The sequence below is a fragment of the Scyliorhinus canicula genome, chromosome 12, assembly GCF_902713615.1.
Source record: "Scyliorhinus canicula chromosome 12, sScyCan1.1, whole genome shotgun sequence".
NCBI lineage: Eukaryota > Metazoa > Chordata > Chondrichthyes > Carcharhiniformes > Scyliorhinidae > Scyliorhinus > Scyliorhinus canicula.
Genome location: NC_052157.1, coordinates 101,282,562 through 101,307,599, shown reverse-complemented (window position 1 = coordinate 101,307,599; position 25,038 = coordinate 101,282,562). Strand labels below are relative to the sequence as shown.

Genomic DNA, 25,038 nt, shown 5'->3' with positions numbered 1-25,038 from the left:
ATCGTTTCAATAATAATCCCATTTGCTGTTATTCATACCAAAATGGATAACCTCACATTTGTCAACATTGTATTCCATCTGCCAGACCCTAGCCCATTCACTTAACCTTTCCAAATCCCTCTGCAGACTTCCAGTATCCTCTGCACTTTTCGCTTTACCACTCAGCTTAGTGTCACCTGCAAACTTGGACACATTGCCCTTGGTCCCCAACTCCAAATCATCCATGTAAATTGTGAACAATTGTGGGCCCAACACGGATCCCTGAGGGACACCACTGGCTACTGATTGCCAACCAGAGAAACACCCATTAATCCCCACTCTTTGCTTTCTATTAATTAACCAATCCTCTGCTTTAACCAATGCTACTACTTTACCCTTAATGCCATGCATCTTTATCTTATGCAGCAACCTTTTGTGTGGCACCTTGTCAAAGGCTTTCTGGAAATCCAGATATACCACATCCATCGGCTCCCCGTTATCTACTGCACTGGTAATGTCCTCAAAAAATTCCACTAAATTAGTTAGGCATGACCTGCCTTTTACGAACCCATGCTGCGTCTGCCCAATGGGACAATTTCTATCCAGATGCCTCGCAATTTCTTCCTTGATGATAGATTCCAGCATCTTCCCTATTACCAAAGTTAAACTCACTGGCCTATAATTTCCTGCTTTCTGCCTACCTCCTTTTTTAAACAGTGGCGTCACGTTTGCTAATTTCCAATCCACCGGGACCACCCCAGAGTCTAGTGAATTTCGGTAAATTATCACTAGTGCATCTGCAATTTCCCTAGCCATCTCTTTTAGCACTCTGGGATGCATTCCATCAGGGCCAGGAGACTTGTCTACCTTTAGCCCCATTAGCTTTCCCATCACTCCCTCCTTAGTGATAACAATCCTCTCAAGGTCCTCACCTGTCATAGCCTCATTTCTATCAGTCGCTGGCATGTTATTTGTGTCTTCCACTGTGAAGACCGACCCAAAAAACCTGTTCAGTTCCTCAGCCATTTCCTCATTTCCCATTATTAAAACTCCCTTCTCATCCTCTAAAGGACCGATATTTACCTTAGCCACTCTTTTTTGTCTTATATATTTGTAAAAACTTTTACTGTCTGTTTTTTATATTCTGAGCAAGTTTACTCTCATACTCTATCTTACTCTTCTTTATAGCTTTTTTAGTAGCTTTCTGTTGCCCCCTAAAGATTTCCCAGTCCTCTAATCTCCCAGCAATCTTTGCCACTTTATATGCTTTTTCCTTCAATTTGATACTCTCCCTTATTTCCTTAGATATCCACGGTCGATTTTCCCTTTTTCTTCCGTCCTTCCTTTTTGTTGGTATAAACCTTTGCTGAGCACTGTGAAAAATCGCTTGGAAGGTTCTCCACTGTTCCTCAACTGTTCCACCATAAAGTCTTAGCTCCCAGTCTACCTTAGCTAGTTCTTCTCTCATCCCCTTGTAATCTCCTTTGTTTAAACACAAAACACTAGTATTTGATTTTACTTTCTCACCCTCCATCTGTATTTTAAATTCCACCATATTGTGATCGCTCCTTCCGAGAGGATCCCTAACTATGAGATCATGAATCAATCCTGTCTCATTACACAGGACAAGATCTAGGACCGCTTGTTCCCTCGTAGGTTCCATTACATACTGTTCTAGGAAACTATCGCGGATACATTCTATAAACTCCTCCTCACGGTTGCCTTGACCGACCTGGTTAAACCAATCGACATGTAGATTAAAATCCCCCATGATAACTGCTGTACCATTTCTACATGCATCAGTTATTTCTTTGTTTATTGCCTGCCCCACCATCTCGTTACTATTTGGTGGCCGATAGACTACTCCTATCAGTGACTTTTTCGCCTTACTATTCCTGATTTCCACCCAAATGGATTCAACCTTATCCTCCATAGCACCGATGCCATCCCTTACTATTGCCCGGATGTCATCCTTAAATAACAGAGCAACACCACCTCCCTTACCATCCACTCTGTCCTTCCGAATAGTTTGATACCCTCGGATATTTAACTCCCAGTCGTGACCATCCTTTAACCATGTTTCAGTAATGGCCACTAAATCATAGTCATTTACGATGATTTGTGCCACCAACTCATTTACTTTATTCCGAATACTACGAGCATTCAGGTAAAGTACACTTATGTTGGTTTTTTTACCTCTGTTTTGAATCTTAACATCTCCAGTTTTATTCCTTTTGTTATTACTGGGCCTATTCACCGTGCCCCCCTCAGTCACTGTACCTTGTACTGTCGCCCTTATGGATTTCTGACTATGTCTTCTCTGCCTTGCACTTTTCCCCTTACTTCCTTTTGTTTCTGTCCCTGTTTTACTACCTTCCAACTTCCAGCATTGGTTCCCATCCCCCTGCCACATTAGTTTAAACCCTCCCCAACAGCTCTAGAAAACACCCCCCACTATCGGTTCCAGTCCTGCCCAAGTGCAGACCGTCCGGTTTGTACTGGTCCCACCTCCCCCAGAACCGGTCCCAATGCCCCAGGAATTTGAATCCCTCCCTCTTGCACCATCTCTCAAACCACGCATTCATCCTATCTATCCTGAAATTCCTACTCTGACTAGCTCGTGGCACTGGTAGCAATCCTGAGATTACTACCTTTGAGGTCCTACTTTTTAGTTTAACTCCTAACTCTTTGAATTCCGCTTGTAGGACCTCATCCCGTTTTATACCTATATTGTTGGTGCCTATGTGCACCACGACAGCTGGCTGTTCACCCTCCCCCCCCAGAATGTCCTGCAGCCGCTCCGGGACATCCTTGACCCTTGCACCAGGGAGGCAACATACCATCCTGGAGTCTCGATTGCGTCCACAGAACCGCCTGTCTATTCCCCTTACGATCGAGTCCCCTATCACTATAGCCCTGCCATTTTTCTTCCTGCCCTGCTGTGCAGCAGAGCCAGCCACGGTGCCATGAACCTGGCTGCTGCTGCCTTCCCCTGGTGAGCCATCTTCCTCAACAGTATCCAAAGCGGTATATCTGTTTTGCAGGGAGATGACCGCAGGGGACACCTGCACTGCCTTCCTACTCTTGCTCTTTCTTTTGGTCACCCATTTTCTATCTCCCTCAGTAACCTTCACCTGCGGTGTGACCAACTCGCTAAACGTGCTATCCACGACCTCCTCAGCATCGCGGATGCTCCAAAGTGAGTCCATCCGCAGCTCCAGAGCCGTCAAGCGGTCTAACAAGAGCTGCAACTGAACACACTTCTTGCACGTGAAGGAGCCAGGGACAGTGGACGTGTCCCTGAGCTCCCACATCGCACACGAGGAGCATGACACGGGTCTGGGATCTCCTGCCATGTCTTAAACCCTTGGTAAACTTAAACAACTAGAATTTCAAAATAAAAATAAATAAATTAGACAATGAAAAGAAAAAGAGAGACTACTTACCAGTCACTTACCAGGGTTAAAAAGCACCTCCTCACACTCTGCACCGAATTACCTCACTGCACCAAATTACCAAGTTTCAATCCCCACTCTGTACGAGTCTCACTCCGGATGTGTCTCCTGGAAAAGTGCTCGCTTACTGTGTGCGCTCTCTGTCTGTCTTTTATACAGACCTCAGCTAACCGATGACTCAAAAAAAAACCTTAACTTCAAAGAGAATAATACAATGTGCCCCTAAACAGGCCTCAACAGGCCTCAGGTGATTGACAGATAACTGCCTCTCAGCAATTAGGGTGGGGGCAGCTTCAACCAATCAGACACTAAGCTCCACACTGCACTTTTAACTGAAAAACAGCAGAATTAGATTTTCCACTTACCTTTGCTGATTTACCTCACTGCACCAAATTACCAAGTTTCAATCCCCACTCTGTACGAGTCTCACTCCGGATGTGTCTCCTGGAAAAGTGCTCGCTTACTGTGTGCGCTCTCTGTCTGTCTTTTATACAGACCTCAGCTAACCGATGACTCAAAAAAAAAACCTTAACTTCAAAGAGAATAATACAATGTGCCCCGAAACAGGCCTCAACAGGCCTCAGGTGATTGACAGATAACTGCCTCTCAGCAATTAGGGTGGGGGCAGTTTCAACCAATCAGACACTAAGCTCCACACTGCACTTTTAACTGAAAAACAGCAGAATTAGATTTTCCACTTACCTTTGCTGATTTACCTCACTGCACCAAATTACCAAGTTTCAATCCCCACTCTGTACGAGTCTCACTCCGGATGTGTCTCCTGGAAAAGTGCTCGCTTCAATACTGTGGTTACAAAAGCAGGTCAAAGGCTGGGAATTGTACGGCGAGTAACTCAACTCCTGACTTTCCAAAGCCCGCCCACCATCTACAAGGCACAAGTCAGGAGTGTAATGGAATACTCTCCACTTGCTTGGATGGGTGCAGCCCCAACAACACTCAAGAAGCTCGACACCATCCAGGACAAGGCAGCCCACCTGATTGGTACCAGATCCAGCTTCCACTTTAAACACATTAAAGAAGCCATCGCCTATGGACAAGCCCTCCGTATACACAGGATCTGTTCAGACGAGGCAGAGCGTAACAGACATCTACAGATGCTGAAAGATGCCCTCGTACGAACGGGATATGGCGCTCGACTCATCGATCGACAGTTCCAACGCGCAACAGCAAAAAAACCACACTGACCTCCTCAGAAGTCAAACACGGGACACAACCGACAGAGTACCCTTCGTCGTCCAGTAATTCCCCGGAGCGGACAAACTACGACATCTTCTTCACAGCCTTCAACATGTCATCGATGAAGACGAACATCTTGCCAAGATCATCCCCATACCCACACTACTTGCCTTCAAACAATCACGCAACCTCAAACAGACCATTGTTTGCAGCAAACTACCCAGCCTTAAGAACAGCGACCACGACACCACACAACCCTGCCACGGCAATCTCGGCAAGACGTGCCAGATCATCGACATGGGTACCACCATTACACGTGAGAACACCATCCACCAGGTACGTGGTACATACATGTGCGACTTGCCCAATGTTGTCTCCCTCATACGAAAGGATGTCCCGAGGCGTGGTACATTGGCGAGACCATGAAGATGCTGCAATAACGGATGAACGGACATCGTGCGACAATCGCCAGGCAGGAATGCTTCCTTCCAGTTGGGGAACACTTCAGCAGTCAAAGGCATTCAGCCTCTGATCTTCGGGTAAGCGCTCTCCAAGACAGCATTCAGGACGCGCGACAATGCAGAATCGCCGAGCAGAAACTTATAGCCAAGTTCCGCACACATGAGCACGGCCTCAACCGGGACCTTGGATTCATGTCACATTACATTCGCCCCCCAACCATCTGGCCTTAGCTTGCAAAATCCTACCAACTGTCCTGGCTTGACACAATTCACACATCTTGAACCTGTGATTATCCCTCTCTCCAGTTCGTCCGTCTGGACCTGTAAAGACTTAATTACCAGAAAAGAATTGCATTCAAAGTATCATCTTGCATCATTGACTTTGTCTATATATATATATATATATATATATATATATATATATATATATGTCTGCTACCTAGAAGGACCAGGACAGCAGATGCATGGGAACATCACCTCCTGCAAGTCCCCCTCTGAGCCACTCACCATAATCAATTTCCAACTATATCGCTAGAAGGCAGCTCACCACCAACTTTAAGGGCAGCGAGGGATGAGCAACAATTGCCAGCACAGCCCGCGGCACCCACAACCCATGAAAGAGTACAACAAATTCTTAAAAGACCAACATTTTCAGTTTGCCTCAACATTTTTGAACGTAAAGGAATGCCGATTATCATCATAGATATCATAGAATTTACAGTGCGGGAGGAGGCCATTCGGCCCATCGAGTCTGCACCCTACCATCTGTACTTGCAACTATTTCCAAACACGAGTTGGAATTAACAATCCTGGTAATTAAGGAATGACAGTCTATTCCAGCATGTAACTGAACTGAGCAGTAAACTGGTTGGAATCAACTCAACACCATTATTCAGACAGCCATAGACTTGTCCAATTCAATAAGCAACATAATGTTCCAATGTAGCGCACTGGAGAATTAAATAATGGAAGATTAAAATGAATCTAGTTGGCTAATGATTCACTACAAACTCACCCGTCCAATACTAATTGCAGTCCTTAGAAAGGACAGGAGGCTGGTTTCAGCAGCTTAGCAGCCAGTGTCATTGGCAGCTCAATTTTACATGGATGCTGGAATCCAATTGGTCAGGACAGTGTGGAGAACTCCCCTACTCTGTTTTAAGCCATGGGGTCTTTCTGTTCAGTCAACAGGGAAGGCAGAGCCTTGGCTCATCACCACATCCAAAAGATAGGGCAGCACGGTAGCATTGTGGATAGCACAATCGCTTCACAGCTCCAGGGTCCCAGGTTCGATTCCGGATTGGGTCATTGTCTGTGCGGAGTCTGCACATCCTCCCCGTGGGCGCGTGGGTTTCCTCCGGGTGCTCCGGTTTCCTCCCACAGTCCAAAGATGTGCAAGTTAGGTGGATTGGACATGATAAATTGCCCTTAGCGTCCAAAATTGCCTTTAGTGTTGGGTGGGGTTGCTGGGTTATGGGGCTGTTTTGCACACAGCTAAATCGCTGGCTTTGAAAGCAGACCAAGCAGGCCAGCAGCACGGTTCGATTCCCGTAACAGCCTCCCCGAATAGGCGCCGGAATGTGGCGACTAGGGGCTTTTCACAGTAACTTCATTTGAAGCCTACTCGTGACAATAAGCGATTTTCATTTTTTCATTTTAGGGTGGAGGTGTTGGCCTTGGGTAGGGTGCTCTTTCCAGGAGCTGGTGCAAACTCAATGGGCCGAATGGCCTCCTTCTGCACTGTAAATTCTATGATAACACCTCTGACAATGCAGCACTGACTTCAGCATTGCACTGGAATGCCAACCTGGAGTACGCGCTATGGGATGTTGGCCTGAACCATAGATTTTGTCTGGTATTTATGTCATGAGTGTAAAATGTGCTACGGTTAAACTTAACTCCATCTTGAACAGACTTCCGTATGTACCACATTGGCAATTGCCACGCTGAAAGAATGGTGTCTCAGGAAGGGAATCTGCAGGTCAATCCCACCTTCCAGACTCTTTATGGAATTGATGGAGCTTTATTTCTCACCTTAGCATCACCCTCCTTCTTCAGTTGCTCTTGCAAGCTGTTATTCACTTCTTCAAGGTTCTCAAGATGCTGTATCTTCTCTTGAACTCTGGTTTCCAGCTGAAAACAAATGTAGTTTTCTCTTAAAAAAAAAATGAGCTCAGAATGTGTGTTGAAATTTTCTCCTCTGCATTCACCAGTAAGAACTAGTGAACAAGAAGTATAAAACGGGAACTGAAAATAAAAGTACCAACAGTAAGTGCTACCTGTGGTTGAAAATATTTAATGACGTTCCCCCACTTCACACAGCACACGTCTGCTGTCCGAGGCAAGATGAGGAGACAACACGCTTTGAAGGACGCACTGTCCCATGGCCACCCTTTCAACTATGGGCCTCTGAATAGCTGCAGGGCACAGTCAAGACAACAGCCATTGGAGCATAAGCTGTTGAACTGTGGTTTGGGACTAGTGGAGCTAACAAAACTAGTCAATCTCAGGGTCAACCAACCAGTCATTTCTCAGAATCCACTCAAAGCATCTGGAAAATGCGACGTGCGCTATTTGGAGCCATATAGGTGGGTCCTGTCGGCACGGCGCACACGGCCCTGTCCGCAAGCAGCGTGGTTTGCACACAGCGTGCAGTGCTGTCTGCACGCAGCGTGCAATATTGTCTGCGTGCAGTCCTGTATGCTGCGTGCAGTCCTGTATGCTGCGTGCAGTCCTGTATGCTGCGTGCAGTCCTGTATGCTGCGTGCAGTCCTGTATGCTGCGTGCAGTCCTGTATGCTGCGTGCAGTCCTGTATGCTGCGTGCAGTCCTGTATGCTGCATGCAGTCCTGCGTGCAGTCCTGCATGCTGCGTGAAGTCCTGCATGCTGCGTGAAGTCCTGCATGCTGCGTGCAGTCCTGCATGCTGCGTGCAGTCCTGCATGCTGCGTGCAGTCCTGCATGCTGCGTGCAGTCCTGCATGCTGCGTGCAGTCCTGCATGCTGCGTGCAGTCCTGCATGCTGCGTGCAGTCCTGCATGCTGCGTGCAGTCCTGCATGCTGCGTGCAGTCCTGCATGCTGCGTGCAGTCCTGCATGCTGCGTGCAGTCCTGCATGCTGCGTGCAGTCCTGCATGCTGCGTGCAGTCCTGCATGCTGCGTGCAGTCCTGCATGCTGCGTGCAGTCCTGCATGCTGCGTGCAGTCCTGTATGCTGCGTGCAGTCCTGTATGCTGCGTGCAGTCCTGTATGCTGCGTGAAGTCCTGTATGCTGCGTGAAGTCCTGTATGCTGCGTGAAGTCCTGTATGCTGCGTGAAGTCCTGTATGCTGCGTGAAGTCCTGTATGCTGCGTGCAGTCCTGCATGCTGCGTGCAGTCCTGCATGCAGTCCTGCATGCTGCGTGCAGTCCTGCATGCTGCGTGAAGTCCTGCATGCTGCGTGAAGTCCTGCATGCTGCGTGAAGTCCTGCATGCTGCGTGAAGTCCTGCATGCTGCGTGAAGTCCTGCATGCTGCGTGAAGTCCTGCATGCTGCGTGAAGTCCTGTATGCTGCGTGAAGTCCTGTATGCTGCGTGAAGTCCTGTATGCTGTGCATAAACACTCACAATATGAACTGAAATCATTTGCCAAAGACAAAACGCTTAACTGTTGAGTTGAGGGATTCATAGTGGGGAGATCTACACCTTATTTAGCCCTTTTTGTAATTTATAAATGTAACTGCTTACGGTTAAATTCTGTACACTGCACAAGTTTACTTGGATCAACTTCGCCCACACCTTTCTTGAGGTTAATAGTTTACACCCTCAACCTCCCGCCAGGCAGCACAGAACAAGGTGAGCTGTTTGTTCAGTAAGTCCCCTCAGCTACTGTTCCATGGGACAAGGTATAGACTCAGTGAACAAAGATCAACTAAACCAGCTTTTCGAATTCCAAGACTATTTCAGTGAGAAGCATTCACAGCTGCAGAGAAACATTGAACAGAAATAATCCCACACCTGATCCTTATCTGTTTTCACTCTCTCCAATTCAGTTTTTAAAGTGGCGTGAGATGCTGAAAAACACAAGAATAAGAGAAGAATGTTAAATCCAAAATCGTTGTAAATAGTGAAGGATGGCACATTTAACCGTGAATGCTGTACAGTAGCAAACCAAACAGGGGCAGCATGGTCGCATAGTGGTTCGCACAATTGCTTCACAGCTCCAGGGTCCTAGGTTTGATTCCGGCTTGGGTCACTGTCTGTGCGGAGTCTGCACATTCTCCCCATGTCTGCGTGGGTTTCCTCCGGGTGCTCCGGTTGCCTCCCACAGTCCAAAGATGTGCAGGTTAGGATTGGCCATGCTAAATTGCCCCTAGTGTCCAAAAAGGTTGAATGGGGTTGCTGGGTTATGGGATTAGGGTAGAGACGTGGGCTTGAGTAGGGTGCTCTTTGTAAGGGCCGGTGCAGACTCGATGGGCAGAATGGCCTCCTTCTGCACTATAAATTCTATGATTCTATGTTGAGCTCTGCGGTATGTGAACACAATATATAGCAAGTGCTACACACAAAAGCTGGCTCATCATCAGGTTAATGCTTCAATCCATCCTCAGGCTGAGAGCAGAACCTGCAAGACAGTGTTCTATTCGCTTTTAATTAATAATAATCTTTATTGTCACAAGTAGACTTACATCAACACTGGAATGACGTTACTGTGAAAAGCCCCTAGTCGCCATATTCCGGCGCCTATTCGGGTACACTAAGGGATAATTCAGAATGCCCAATTTACCTAACAGGACGTCTTTTGGGACTTGCGGGAGGAAACCGGAGGAAACCCATGCAGTCACGGGGACAACGTGCAGACTCTGCACAGACAGTGACTCAAGCCGGAATCGAACCTGGGACCCTGGAGCTGTGAAGCAATAGTGCTAACAACTGTGCTAATGTGCCGCTTGCAGATGCTGATGGAACTACTGCTAATCTCCAGCATATGTTTTTATTTTAGTTTCCCAGCATTTGGAAATTCTTATTTATTTCATATCATCCCTTATTATTTTGATAAATGCTAACTAAATTAAGGATAGAATGATTGTCTGAATTTAGACTTTGTGGCAGGGGTATGTATGTGTTAGAGGAAGGACACCTTGCAGACAGTGGCCGAGCTGGAGAAATGCATGTCCCTTTAAGAGTGAACCAAGACAAGCTTCAGAGTGAAGTGAGAGCAGGTGATGCTCATTGAAGCTTGCATTTCAGAGCTGGGATTTTCCCCAGAGGGCATTTGCTTCTAGACAGGGAGAGGATCCAGAAGGGAAGAGTGGAAACTGATTTTTGTACTGAACTATAGTATCACAATAAAACAGTTGTGAATCACAGAATGTCTTCTGCTACCTGATTCAATAAATGGGTATCCACCTACAGTATTAAACACCAACCTGGAGGAGCCTGACATCGGTGGGGGCAGTCTTGGCCAGCTTCAACATGACTGGGGGTGGATGGGATTGTACAGGAAGACCACAGCCAACGGTTCCCTCATGACTGGGTGCTGCCTGCTTTCTACTTGTCATTTCCTAACAAAAGACACCGTTGAGGTTACAAATTCTTGGTATTATTCAGCTTGTTGGTAACGTGTGTTTAGGAAATTGCATTCTCTCACACCCGAGCTTGAGCATTGTACTACAAGAATGTCCAATTAGTGCTTTAAATCAGTTAGCTGCTGGTGTAGGACAATGGAAGACACAAGCTAGTTAGAGCTGGAGTATTTAACCAACTTTCAAGCTATCACATTGGCACTAAAAGCACTGGTACGCTTTCCAAATGCGAATTTAAACCCGGTCTGCCTGTGCGGAAGGTCCCGAAGATCTGCCCAGCCTCTCAAACAAAGGTTGTCTCCTGGGATGTACTGACTTGAACCCATTATCGTTATCCTGGCTATTTGATTTTCCATACTCATTTCTACTAAGAACAGGGCCATGCTATTGATATAATAATAATGTTGTGCAACTAACCTCACATTTCCGGACAGAATGGGCTAATGGTTGGTCAAACAAAAGTGTTGTGAAGGACAATGGTTTTCAAGTGAATCACCCTGGTTGGACAGGGGCACCAGTGTATTCCCACTCACGAGGGAAGCACGGTAGCACAGTGGTTAGCACAATTGTTTCACAGTTCGTAGGTCTTGCAATGCCAAAATAACAATTGCGTTTTACAACAATAACGATGCTTCAAAAGTAATGAGTTGGCTGAAAAATGCTTCAGTTCTCATATGACCACAAGGCACAAGGTAAATTAAGCTACTTTCTTTATTTGCACGAAATGTAATCTTAACCTTCACCCACTAAGGGCAGAAGGGAGACCAGGATATACTGACCATATGGCCAGGGAGGTAATTTTATACAGCAAAGTAATGAGGCTGAACTGTGATATCTAGTTCACACAAAATGAAATTGTTCAGATTGATCAATACATATACAAAGCACAGGGTTAATAACGAGTCTACTTTAGATCGCCAACTCTGGTAGGATGAGGATAACATTGAGCAGATATATCGGAGGTGGGTGAGAAGCAGGAGGTAACATTAGCAAGAAAAAAACAAGGTGCATAAAGAAATGGGAGAGATAGACAGCACCAGAGTAAGAGATAAAAGCTGGTAAGGTATTAAGTGGGGTCACCGGAAGAAGGAATGCCGATAAGACCTAAATTAGGTTTGACCTGGTGCCAGGGTAAAGGACGTCATAGAGGCAGGGTCAATTATTCTGCAAGTGAAAGGGAATGAGCCAGAAGTCTGGTACACGTTGATGCCAATGACGGGGTAAGTAATGAGGTTCTACAGTCAGAATTTCAGGAATTGGGAAGGAAGTTAATGTGGGGGGGGGTGGAGAGAGAGAGAGCGAGAGAGAGAGCGAGCGAGAGAGAGAGCGAGAGAGAGAGAGAGCGAGAGAGAGAGAGAGCGAGAGAGAGGCCTGTAAGATTCCCCGGCAGGCACACATAGAAGTAGAATATAGGAAGATGCATAAAGTGTGTTGGACTGTACTAGAGAAGGTAACGGTATGATATTAAACAGTGGAAGACTAAAGAGGAATACGAGGAATGCAAATGCAAAGATGGTTTCGAAAGCATGTATGTAATGTACAAAGTGTGGTGAATAAGGCCGGTAAGCTACAAACACAAATGAAACGAAAATCGCTTATTGTCACAAGTAGGCTTCAAATAAAGTTACTGTGAAAAGCCCCTAGTCGCCACATTCCGGCACCTGTTCGGGAAGGCTGGTACAGGAATTGAACCATGCTGCTGGCCTGCCTTGTCTGCTTTCAAAGCCAACGATTTAACCCTGTGCTAAACCAGCCCCTGTCATCTGGGGGTGTGATGCAGAGGTAATAACGGAAACATGGCTTTAACCGGTGGCCCTGACATCTGCTATCATGAAATGCCTTGAGCGGCTAGTCATGAGACGGATCAATGCCAGCCTCGCAGACGATCCCGATCCATTGCAATCCGCCTATCACTGCAACCATTCCACAGCAGCTACTATCGCCCTGGCTCTACAATCAACACTCAAACACCTCGATAACAAGGACAGCTACGCGAGACTGCTGTTCATAGACTGACTACAGCTCTGCCTTCAACACCATTATCCCGACAAGACTTATAGCCAAATTCTGCAATCTTGGACTTGACCCCTCTGTGTAGCTGGATCCTCAACTTCCTCACCAACAGACCGCAATCTGTCAATGATAGGCAACATCACCTCCTCCACAATAGTCCTCAACACCGGGGCCCCGCAAGGATGTGTGCTCAGTCCTCTACTGTACTCCCTATGCACACATAACTGTGTGTCAAGATTTAACTCCAACTCAATCTATAAGTTTGCGGATGAGGCAGCACGGTGGCGCAGTGGTTAGCATTGCTGCCTCACGGCACTGAGGTCCCGGGTTCGAACCCAGCTCTGGGACACAGTCCGTGTGGAGTTTGCACATTCTCCCCATGTCTGTGTGGGTTTCGCCCTCACAACACAAAGATGTGCAGGGTAGGTGGATTGGCCATACTAAATTGCCCCATAATTGGAAAAATTAAATTGGGTAATCTAAAATATAAAAAAAAAGTTTGCAGATGATAAGACTGTGGTGGGTCATATCTCAAACAACGACGAATCAAACTACAGAAGGGGGATAGATCACTTGGTTGCATGGTGTACAGAAAAACAACCTCTCTCTAAATGTTGGAAAGCCAAGGAACGGATCATCGACTTCAGGAAGCATAGTACAGTGCCCCCTCCCACCCGTCTACATCAATGGCTCCGAAGTGGAGATGGTCGATAGCTTTAAGCTCCTGGGGGTCACCATCACCAACAGTCTGTCCTGGTCCACTCATGTTGATGCAACAGTCAAGAAAGCCCAACAACGTCTCTACTTCCTATGGAAGCTAAAGAAATTCGACATCAACTCTCACAAACTTCTACAGATGTGCGATAGAGAGCATTCTATCCGGCTGCATCACAGCCTGGTATGGCAACAGCTCGGCCCAAGATCGCAAGAAATTGCAGAGTGTGGTGAACTCAGCCCAATGCATCACACAAGCTTGCTACCTCCCGCTATACCTCCCACTGCCTCAGGAAGGCAGACAGCATTATCAGGGACCCCTCCCACCAAAGCTTTGCCTTCTTCCAAACCCTTCCATTAGGCAGAAGATACAGAAGTCTGAAGACCTGCACATCCAGACATAGGAACAGCTTCTTCCCCAGAGCTACTAGACTCCTCAACGACTCTCCCTCGGACTGATCTGTTCCCTGTAACAACACTATTCATGATGTCCTATGGTGCTCTTGCTCATGTATTTGCTTTGTTTGGCCCCTTGTTCTGCACTGTAACTAAACACTGTTTGTTGATGTACCATTTGTCAATGTACTCTGTCGATTATTCTTTTTTGTCCACTATGTAGGTACTGTGTACGTTCCCTTGGCCACAGAAAAATACTTTTCACTGTACTTCGTTACATGTCACAATAAATCAAATCAATCAAATCAAATGGTGAGGACAGGCTGCTTAATATTCACAGATACAAATGTTCAGAAAAGATGGGTAAAGCAAAGGTGATGTTCTGGCTGTACTGACTAGCAAAGACATTGTAATGTTCAAAAGAGAGGATGCCCTTGAGGGGTTAAGGAGTTAAGAGTTGAGAAACAAAAAGGATATAATCACACCACTACAGGGAACGCTACGGGTCTCCAAATAGTTTGTGGATATGAGTGAGCGGGAGGGGGGCAGGGCGAGGGGGAAAGGGCAAGAGAAAGGAGGAGGACCAAGAGAGAGAAGGATAGAGTGAGAAAGGTGTTACCGATGACTGCGCAGATCCCAACAGTGGCTAAGATACTGGACCAGAACCATAACAGTTTTTAAAGGTTTAAGGCAGTGTGGAAAGATCGCTTTGTTCCAGGAGTGATAACATATAAATAGGGCTTGGTTATTTTATAAACAACATTTGTTAAAACAAAAGAAAAACAATATTTAAATTTTTAAACTTCAACCCTAATAATAGCAGGTTACATGTAGTTTCTTAACCCTAACACACAAATTCACATTAAACAGCACTTCAAAAGCACATCCAGCTCTCATTCCACTTACATCGAAGGGCAAAGGTGATATTGCATTTTTCTGCTGTTAGTGAAGGTCCTTCAGAAACCTTTTCTAAAGCCAGTCTCTAGAACAGCTTTCCATGATCTCTTTTGTTGACTTTTCAATACCTTCAAGCAGGATTATTATTTTCTCTCTCTCGCCCGAAGATCTGCCCAGCCTCTCAAACAAAGGTTGTCTCCTGGGATGTACTGACTTGAACCCATTATCGTTATCCTGGCTATTTGATTTTCCATACTCATTTCTACTAAGAACAGGGCCATGCTATTGATATAATAATAATGTTGTGCAACTAACCTCACATTTCCGGACAGAATGGGCTAATGGTTGGTCAAACAAAAGTGTTGTGAAGGACAATGGTTTTCAAGTGAATCACCCTGGTTGGACAGGGGCACCAGTGTATTCCCACTCACGAGGGAAGCACGGTAGCACAGTGGTTAGCACAATTGTTTCACAGTTCCAGGGTCCCAGGTTCGATTCCCGGCTTGGGTCACTGTCTGTGCGGAGTCTGCACGTTCTCCCCGTGTGCGCGTGGGTTTCCTCCGGGTGCTCCGGTTTCCTCCCACAGTCCAAAGATGTGCGGGTTAGGTGGATTGGCCATGCTAAATTGCCCGTAGTGTAAGGTTAATGGGGGGATTGTTGGGTTACGGGTATACCGGTTACGTGGGTTAAGTAGGATGATCATTGCTCGGCACAACATCGAGGGCCGAAGGGCCTGTTCTGTGCTGTACTGTTCTATGTTCTATGCTCCGGTTTCCTCCCAGTCCAAAGATGTGCAGGTTAGGTGGATTGGCCGTGCTAAAATTGCCCTTAGTGTCGGGTGGGGTTGCTGGGTTATGGGGTTAGGGGTGGAGGTGTGGGCTTAGGTAGGATGCTCTTTCTAAGAGCCGTTGCAGACTCGATGGGCCAAATGGCCTCCTTCTGCACTGTAAATTCTATGAACGAGCTTAAGTCTGAATGAGACAATATAACTCAGGCCAGGTATTGGCATATCTCTCTAACTCCGTGCTAGATTTACCTTCAGTCTGCTTAATCCCTAAATTGCCTACTGTACTTTCATTCAGGGCCCTAACTATTCCGTTACTTGCCATATTAACTCAAGACCCTGCACCCATGTCTGTCCTTGGCCTGCTGCAATATTCCAGAGAAGCTTAACGCAAACTGGAGGAACAGCATCTCACCTTCCGGTTAGGCACACCTTCCGGTCTCAACATCAAATTCAACTTCAGATGATTAGCTCTACCCCACCTTCGATTTAATTCCATTTAATTTTAACTGACGTTTTCCCTTTTTTTGTTTCTCATCTTTCTTTATATATTCCCCCCCAGTCTCTCCCCTCTCTTATACTAGATTCTCTGATTTTAGTTTCTCTGCTGTTTGGCCTTTCACACCTTTTATTCTCCGTGGATTGCCATTAGCACTCTTTTCTCGGTTTCTGTGGCTATGACTCATCTTTCATTCCCTCACCCTTCTGTACAAATATGTCCCACTTTCTATGCCTTTTAGCTTTGACAAAGGGTCACCTGGACTCAAAACATTAGCTCTTTTCTCTCCCTACAGATGCTGCCAGACCTGTTGAGATTTTGCAGCATTTTGTCTTTTGGTGTCTGTGAGGGAACAGTTTGGTAAGATTAAGATGAAACAGAAAAATTGTGCTTACGAGAGATTTCAGGTTGATAATACAAATGAGAATCAGGCTGTATATAGGAAGTTCAGAGGGAGTAGTGAAAAACAAAACAAGGGCAGCAAAGAGTATGAAAAGAGATTGACAGCTAACAAAAACGGGAACCCAATGTCTTCTATCGGTATATAATAAGCGTTGAAAAAGGAGTGGGGCTTATTACAGACCCAAAGGGTACTTACACATGAAGGCGGTGCACATGGGTGAGATATTACATTAATACTTTGTATCTGCTTGTGCAAAGAAAGAAAGAAACATAGATAATGGTGATATAGCAGCAGCGCTAGCAGCAGGTGCAAATCTGTAATGGCTGCTAAATAGTGCGAGGGGCCAAAAACAGGATTTGCGCCAGTGAAATTGTGATGACCAGGCCGGGGGTGCTCAGGTAAGTATAGCGCCCCGGGTGGTGAGGGACATGCCTGGCAGTGTCGGGTCAGCAGTGCTAGGGATGGCCCTCTGACAAGCCCCATTGGGGTTTCAGGAGCGTGGAGGAAAGAGAGATGGTGCCCCCATCTCTGTGGAACTGGCCTTGCCGGCTCTATCAGGCTCCACCCCACCAAAGTGACGGTGCAAACCACGCCCCAGATTCTCTGTGCACTGAATCATAGAATCCCTACAGCTCAGGAGGAGGCCATTCGGCCCATCAAGTATGCGGCGACCCCCCCCAAAAGAGCACAATATCCAGGCCCAATCTCTAACCCTATAATCTCACCCAACCGTTGGACACCAAGGGTAATTTTGCATTGGCCAATCCACCTAGCTTGCACATTTTTGGACAGTGGGAGGAAACCGGAGCACCTGGAACGGGGAAGATGTGCAAACTCTACACAGTCACCAGAGGTCAGAATTGTACCCTGGTACCTGGTGCTATGAGGTAGCAGTGCTAACCACTGTTCAAACATGCGGAGTGCCAGAAATCTGGAGTGCAAGTTGAGCTGTGCATCTGGGGTGATACACAGTTTTCAGTTTGAGGCAGCACGGTAGCATTGTGGATAGCACAATCGCTTCACAGCTCCCGGGTCCCAGGTTCAATTCCGGCTTGGGTCACTGTCTGTGCGGAGTCTGCACATCCTCCCCGTGTGTGCGTGGGTTTCCTCCGGGTGCTCCGGTTTCCTCCCACAATCCAAAGATGTGCAGGTTAGGTGGATTGGCCATGATAAATTGCCCTTAGTGTTGGGTGGGATTACTAGGTTGTGGGGATAGGGTGGAGGTGTTGACCTTGGTGGGGTTCTCTTTCCAAGAGCCGGTGCAGACTCGATGGGCTGAATGGCCTCCTTCTGCACTGTAAATTCTATGAAATCTATGAAAAAATCCGAGACTGACAAATTGAGAAAATTCCATCCAACATTTCTGGTCAGTAATCTGATGAAAGATCATTGACTGAAAGTGTTAACCCTGCTTCCCTCTCCACGAATGCTGCCAAGCCTGTGGAGTATTACTGATATTTTCAGTTTTTAGATCAAATATTCCAGTGGATTAAAATATCAGGGTGACAAAATTGTCCTTGAGAAGGTGGAACTGCTTCTTAAACGGCTGCAGTCCTTGTGGTGAAGGCGTTCCCAGTGTTGTTAGGAAGGGATGATGTGGAGATGCCGGCGTTGGACTGGGGTGAGCACAGTAAGAAGTCTTACAACACCAGGTTAAAGTCCAACAGGTTTGTTTCAAACACGAGCTTTCGGAGCACGGCTCCTTCTTCAGGTGAATGGAAAGGCTTGTTCCAGAAATGTTTATATAGACACAGTCAGAGATGCCCCAGAATGCGAGCACCTGCAGGCAATCAAATCATCAAAGATGCAGAGAGAGATTCTCTCTCTGCATCTTTGATGATTTGATTGCCTGCAGGTGCTCGCATTCCGGGGCATCTCTGACTGTGTCTATATAAACATTTCTGGAACAAGCCTTTCCATTCACCTGAAGAAGGAGCCGTGCTCCGAAAGCTCGTGTTTGAAACAAACCTGTTGGACTTTAACCTGGTGTTGTAAGACTTCTTACTGTTAGGAAGGGAGTTCGAGGATTTGCACACAATGACAGTCATAGCTCATTTCAGATAGTCAGGATGGTGTGTGACTTGGAGGGGAACTTGCAGGTGAAGCTAATTCTGTAGATTTCACCCTCATCTTTCTAGGTGCTGAAGGCTATGGGTTTGGAAGGTGCTGTCGAAGGAGTCTTGGCAAGTTGCTGCAATGCATCTTGTAAATAAATGGTACACACTGGGGCCACTGTGCACCATTGGAGAAGGGAATGAATGACCAAGCATATCGGGCTTGAGCTGAAGACAAACAATGTCCAGAACTTGACAACATGCATATCCTGTAATATCAAAGGAGACCAGGCAGGAAACAAGGAGGAAACTGATCATAGTCATACAGCAATCATGGGACACGGATATGGAAATGATTTGACTATGTATTCAGCCCTTGGGAGATGACAAGCTTGATTCTGTGGAAAATCTGTTCAATGTACGAAAGTATCTTCAACCCAAATTTAAACGTTAAACGTTGCTGAAAAAAAGGGCTCAACTGATCATAGAATGCTGTTGGTTTACGAAAGACATCAGAAATATTTTAAACTGTTAGCACCATGTGCTGTTGTTCACCATTTACGGTCAATACTGAACAGCTGTCTCTCTTTCCGACTCCTCACTGTGCTAAATGGCCATATTGAGGTGTTAGGTGACAGGTAGCCAATATCAGGTACATTAAAAAGATATCTGGAATTCTGCATTTGAACGGTTTCAATTTTCTGGTCCTTTTCTATTTCCAACTCATTTAATTCCACGCTAATACTCTGACTTTGCACAAAGGATTGGAGTTCAATAGTTTTCTATAATTACCAGTTATTTAACACCCTGAACATTACACGCATGCAGGGTACGAAGTACATGGGAGCAATTAAATTATAATTGGAGAAGATACCTACTACAAAGTAAAGACACAACAGGGATTGTGGCAGAGGAATGAGTGACAGGGTGAAACATTGAGAAACGAAAAGCACAAAGGGGTGGGAGAGGCAAATAGAACTCTAGGAAAGTATATCTCAAACATAGGAGGGGGGTCAGACACGGGGAAAATACAAAGCAGTTTGAGATGGGTTTGGAATTGGAGTTCATGAATGCCCTGGCAGCATTAGTCAAAGAAAGTATCACTGCACGGGACTGATTTAATTGAGTCAAACACAGTCCATTTGGTTAGAATTAAGGAACAATAGGGTAGGGTTATTCGAGCAATGGGAGACCTTCAAAGAGAAGTAAGAGTAGATATTTCCCTGGGGTGGATGAGGATGTGTGGGCCGGGAGTTGCTGTTGTAGGTTGGGTGGAAAAGAAATGGCAGCAATAGTAAAAGTTCCTTGGGTGACTAAGGATATAGAGATTAAAAAATGAACCCCATCTCATATGGTTCTCTCAACAGTAAAGAACCAGTCTAAATGAATAAAATGCATTGGAAATCTAAAACGGGGCAATGAGACAGAATGGCTGATTTGAGAGGGAGCTTACAAGTCTTTTATCAGGGCAAATAGTAAGAGTAGTAAAAGTTTTGTTTCAGCTGATTAGGGATAAAAGGGACATAATCAGGCAGGGAGCATGACCAAGGTACTTGGGAGTACTTTGCACTGATCTGTACCAGAGAAACGGATGCTGCCGATGTAGCAGTAATAGAAGAAGCAGGTGGAATATTAGATATCATAAAAATAACTGAAGAAGATGTGCTACAAGTGTCACCAGTTCTCAAAGTAGAAAAGTCACCAGGTCCAGATAGGATGCGTCCTGGGTAAAGAGGGAAGTAAAGTTGGAAATAAAGATGGAAACTGGAGATACTGGCCACGATTTTCCAACATTCCCCTGTGTAATTGCGTGATGTCAGAGGACTGGTGGTTTGCAAATGTTACCCTAGTTTAAATAAAAGGGAGAGAGATGAACCCAGCAGGCCAGTCAACCTAAGATCAGTGGGAAAACCTTTACAGATAATAATGAATTATCCCTACTAAACCAGTTTTGCTTGTATTTCAAAACATGTGTTTTATTATATATTAACAAAATTAATTGGCATTGAGAAAAGTATAGATTAATAAGTGATTTAAGCAACTATGGGATGATTAGCCCAATATCAATTAACAAAATGCAATCCTTTCTAAGGGAGAAATTGGAGGGGTATCTGGAGAGCAGTAACTTCACAATTGTGTTTTAGAAGGGGAACATCCTCCTGGACAAATTCCTCAGCAATCTTTGGTGACGTTAGTGGCGAAACTGGTGGTGGAACCTCCCAGTTTTTAAAACCCTCAGAATGCTTTCTCCAAAGTTCTACGTGAAAGACTTCAAATTCAACCAAACGACACAGCAAAGAAATTCACCAGAAAATTGGAAACCACGTAGTAGGGCTAAATACTGGACTTGGGCAGTTTGAATGGAGGCCCACAGGAGACGATGCTGGCATTTCTGATGTTATCTGTTACATAAATTATCTAATAATAGAAATAGGAGATACAACTAAGGAAATGGATCAATAATATGACAGATTAAAGCACTGGGTTTTAGTTGGAAAAACATGCAATATAGGTAAAATTATCAGGAAACATAGTGAGTACATCGGACAGTGCTTGGTAAACAATGCTGTCAGGTGAATTGGACATTCTGAATTCTCCCTCTGTGTACCCGAACAGGCACTCGAATGCAGCGACTAGGGGATTTTCACAGTGTTAATGTAAGCCTACTTGTGACACTAATAAAGATTATTATTAAATAGATAAAAAGGTGCAGCATTTTTCAGAGTTTCAAAATGCTGTGGTGATGATCAGTTTTGTACGAAGAATAGCAATGAACGGACTATTTAGTCGGTCAATCTATTTTTGATTATTTCAATAAGGCTGCCGGATCCTTAATATCCACTGAACAGCCCCAGTGGAAGATGTTTAATGTCTCATCCGAAGGATAGCACCCCCAACAATGCAGCACTCCCTCAGTACTGCATTGAATGGCAGCCTGGGTTATATGTTTAAGAATGTGGGTTTGTTCCGAAGCAAGAGCTTCTTAGGTAAAGTGGGTAAGAAGTCTTACAACACCAGGTTAAAGTCCAACAGGTTTGTTTCAAACACGAGCTTTCGGAGCACTGCTCCTTCCTCAGGTGAATGAGCAGTGCTCCGAAAGCTCGTGTTTGAAACAAACCTGTTGGACTTTAACCTGGTGTTGCAAGACTTTTTACTGTGCTCACCCCAGTCCAACGCCGGCACCTCCACATCATAGGTAAAGTTGAAGTGCTTATGCTAGAATTTATAACCAGAACAGTGGAACAAATTGTACTGAGGTTGTACTATGGCTTTACAATATACTGGCCACATTTCATTTGAGTGCAAGATACAAGCTATAAAAAGATGTGCATTACATTGGAGAGAGGAAAGTGCAAAAAACACAAATACAAATAAAAATGGTTGAACAAGGATAATCCAGAATTGGAATGAAAGTGGAACCAGAGAAATTAATTTTAAACTAGAGAGCAGACTCCAGAGACTTGAGCTTCTGAAGGAGCAGAGATCTGGCCTTAGAGTAGGAGCTGAACTGGAATCACAGCCTTGGTCACAGAACCTTTCCATTCACGATGTAATGGATCTTGAACTGCAGCTTTAACTATTTCTAGCACATCCAGGAACCCCTGCTACATATGTAGCAGAGAGAGAGAGAGACTGAGGTTATCAGTCTGGGCAGCAGTCACCGCAGAGACCTAAGACGCTGACTGCAGCTGTAAATAAGCACAGCTGAGCCCAAAAAGTGCAAGGCACGTAGGCTGGGCCAAGGGTGATTCAGTGCGACTAAGGTTTGGGGACCACAGGGCATTGGTTGTTCTTAGAGATAAGCATTTTAAGATGACATTCACTCAATATAGGCCTGGCAGGCCAGTTGATTTCATAAATTCTGTTTTATTTTTTATAACAGGAACAGGACTTGCGCACCAACAAACTCTCACTTCCCATTGTGGTGCTGTATGTGAAAGTGAGGTAGCTGGTGAGCGGGAGTGTGTGTATGCTTCACGTATTACATCTCTCACACTTCCCTTCCTTGACTTCTCTCTCTCCATTTCTGGTGATAGACTGTTCACCAATATTCATTACAAACCGACTCCAAAAGCTATCTTGGCTACAGCCCCTCACACTCAGTTTCCTGTAAGGATTCCATTCCATTCTCCCAGTTTCTCCACCTCCTTTGCATTTGTTCTGATGATATGACCTGCCAAACGTCACTTCTGGCATGTTTTCCTTTTACCCAAGCAAGGTGTCTTCCCCCCCCCCCCCCCCCCCCCCCCCCCCCCCCACCCCCAAAAATGCTGGCTCAAGTGTCATAAAATCATAGAATTTACAGTGCAGGAGGCCATTCGGCCCATCGAGTCTGCACCGGCCCTTGGAAAGAGCACCCTACCTAAGCCCACACTTCCACCACATTCCCAGAACCCAGCAAACCCACACAACCTTTTTGGACACTATGGACAATTTATCATGGCCAATCCACCTAACCTGCACATCTTTGGACTGTGGGAGGAAACCGGAGCACCTGGAGAAAACGCAAACTACACACAGACAATGTCCCAAGCCAGGAATCGAACCTGGGACTCTGGAGTTGTGAATCAACTGTGCTAACCACTGTGCTACCATGTCTTACCCATCTCTGCCTTCCCTTACCTCCCGGTACCATGATAGGGTTCCCCTTGTCCTAATTTTTCACCCCACCAACCTCCACATATAAAGGATCATCTTCCACCATTTCTTCCAACTCCAGATTGATGCCATCATTAATTACATCTGCTCCTGACCTCCACTGTCAGTCTTCCGTAAGAATGTGACACCCAGATCCATTCCTCCCTAACTCCCTACCCCCTTCCCATACAATCGCAGAAGGTACAACACCTACTCCTTTACCTCCTCCCTCCTCACCATCCAAGGCCCCTGATGCACCATCAATCGGACACGAGACGAGAGGTAGTTCCAAACGACAGGCTTTAATACACTAGATATGTGTCCGGCAGTAGACGTTCAGAGAAAGGCCGACTGCCAGCCGGTACAGGTTCTTATACCCCGCCTCATAGGCGGAGCTACCTACCTCTCAGCCAATCGGCGGGGAGGCACATGACTTGCCTGGGCCAATGGGCAGCGAGTCTTCTGCACCAATGGCAGCTTGGTTCTAGGGTACCATAATCTCCCTAGTCATACTACCACAGCCCCAAACACTCCTTTCAGGTTGGGCAGCATTTCACTTGCACCTCCTTCAATTTGAGCTACTGTATTCGCTGCTCCCAATGCGGTCTCCTCTGCAATGGGGAGACTAAGCACAGATTGGGTAACCACTTTGCAGAACACCTTTCACTCAGTCCACAAGCATGACACTGACCTCTGTTGCTTGCTATTTTAACTCATCATCTCTATCCCATTCCCACATTTCTGACCTTGGCCTGTTGCAATGTTCTAGTGAAGCCCAACGCAAGCTGAAAGTACAGCACCTCATCTTCTGATTAGGTTTTTTACATCCTTTTGGACCCAAAGTTGAACTGAACAACTTGAGACGATGAAAACTCTCCTCCATTTTGACTTTTTTCCCCAACCCCCTTCCCCACAGGACCATCTGTGATTTGGTTTGCTTTCACAGAGCACTGACCTTCTTTCTGCATTTAACACATTGTACTACTTTACCTTTGTGTCATCAGCAGCACCTTCTTTAGTCTTTAACGTTACCATTAACACTCCCATTGTATTGTGTCCATGACATCTTTGTCAATTTCTCCTTAGCTCCCACCTGTCCCTGACCTTCTATTCTGTTCCATTTTCTCCACAAGCCCTCCCAACTATATAATCCAACACTTTCTACACCTCTGTAGAATAGTCACATGGACTTGAAACGTTACTGGCTTCTCGCTCCACAGGTGCTGCCAGACCTGCCGTTTTTTCTGTCCAGTCTGAAACTTACATGATTTTACTTTAAGCCACTTGTATCACGATGCAGTACCACAGATCAACAACTCAAATTCAGGTGCCTCTGCAAAACCTAGCTTCATGCCAAGCCGGATATAATGTTCCTGGCAAATAAATGACAGCACTCCCAGCATTATGTAAATCACAGCCGCTTGACCTTGAAGTACATTCAATGCCATCTCACTGGCAATCAACGGACACTTGTTATATTTTACTCCCTACACCATGCATCACTTTGAACCAAGGGGAAAATCTGTTCCCCACTGTCCATTAAACCTGCCCTGAAGCCAGCCGTTAGTAACGGCAAAAGGACTTGGGAGGTTTTAAAACTACAGATCATGACCTCTTAAAGGCAACATGACCAGGATTGTGTGATGGAAACTAGACATACATCAACAGGCTGTGCAAACACTCATTAATCACTATTCAAAAGGCAGCAGGACTTTCATTGTTAGATGTCCTTAGAATAATAAACCTTAATATAGTTTATTTCACTGCTCTATCACAGATTGAAAAACCCAATGTTAAATTCTATCTGTTAAAAAAATGGGAGAAACCTGAAACAAAATCACTGCTGAGGAAAAAGAATTACCAAGTAGGACAACAAGGAGAAAGAGACAATTAATAGTGTTAGGTGAGCCAATTTTTTAAACTTATCATTAGTCAGTAAGGTATTCCATTTTAATCGCAACATTAGTTTAATTGTACAATACCATCATAC

The 25,038-nt window shown here is 45.5% G+C and overlaps 1 protein-coding gene across 1 annotated transcript in view; it reads right to left on the bottom strand.

The window, feature by feature from the left end:
• Positions 1 to 25,038, bottom strand: part of rabep1 (rabaptin, RAB GTPase binding effector protein 1) — a gene marked incomplete at its 5' end in the record, with an annotated part of 132,950 nt that overhangs the window by 22,810 nt on the left and 85,102 nt on the right. Inside the window, 2 exons of the mRNA XM_038813590.1 lie at positions 7,127 to 7,225; positions 9,083 to 9,138. Of these exons, the coding sequence (XP_038669518.1) occupies positions 7,127 to 7,225; positions 9,083 to 9,138 (155 nt within the window). The remainder of the gene's footprint in view (positions 1 to 7,126; positions 7,226 to 9,082; positions 9,139 to 25,038) is intronic.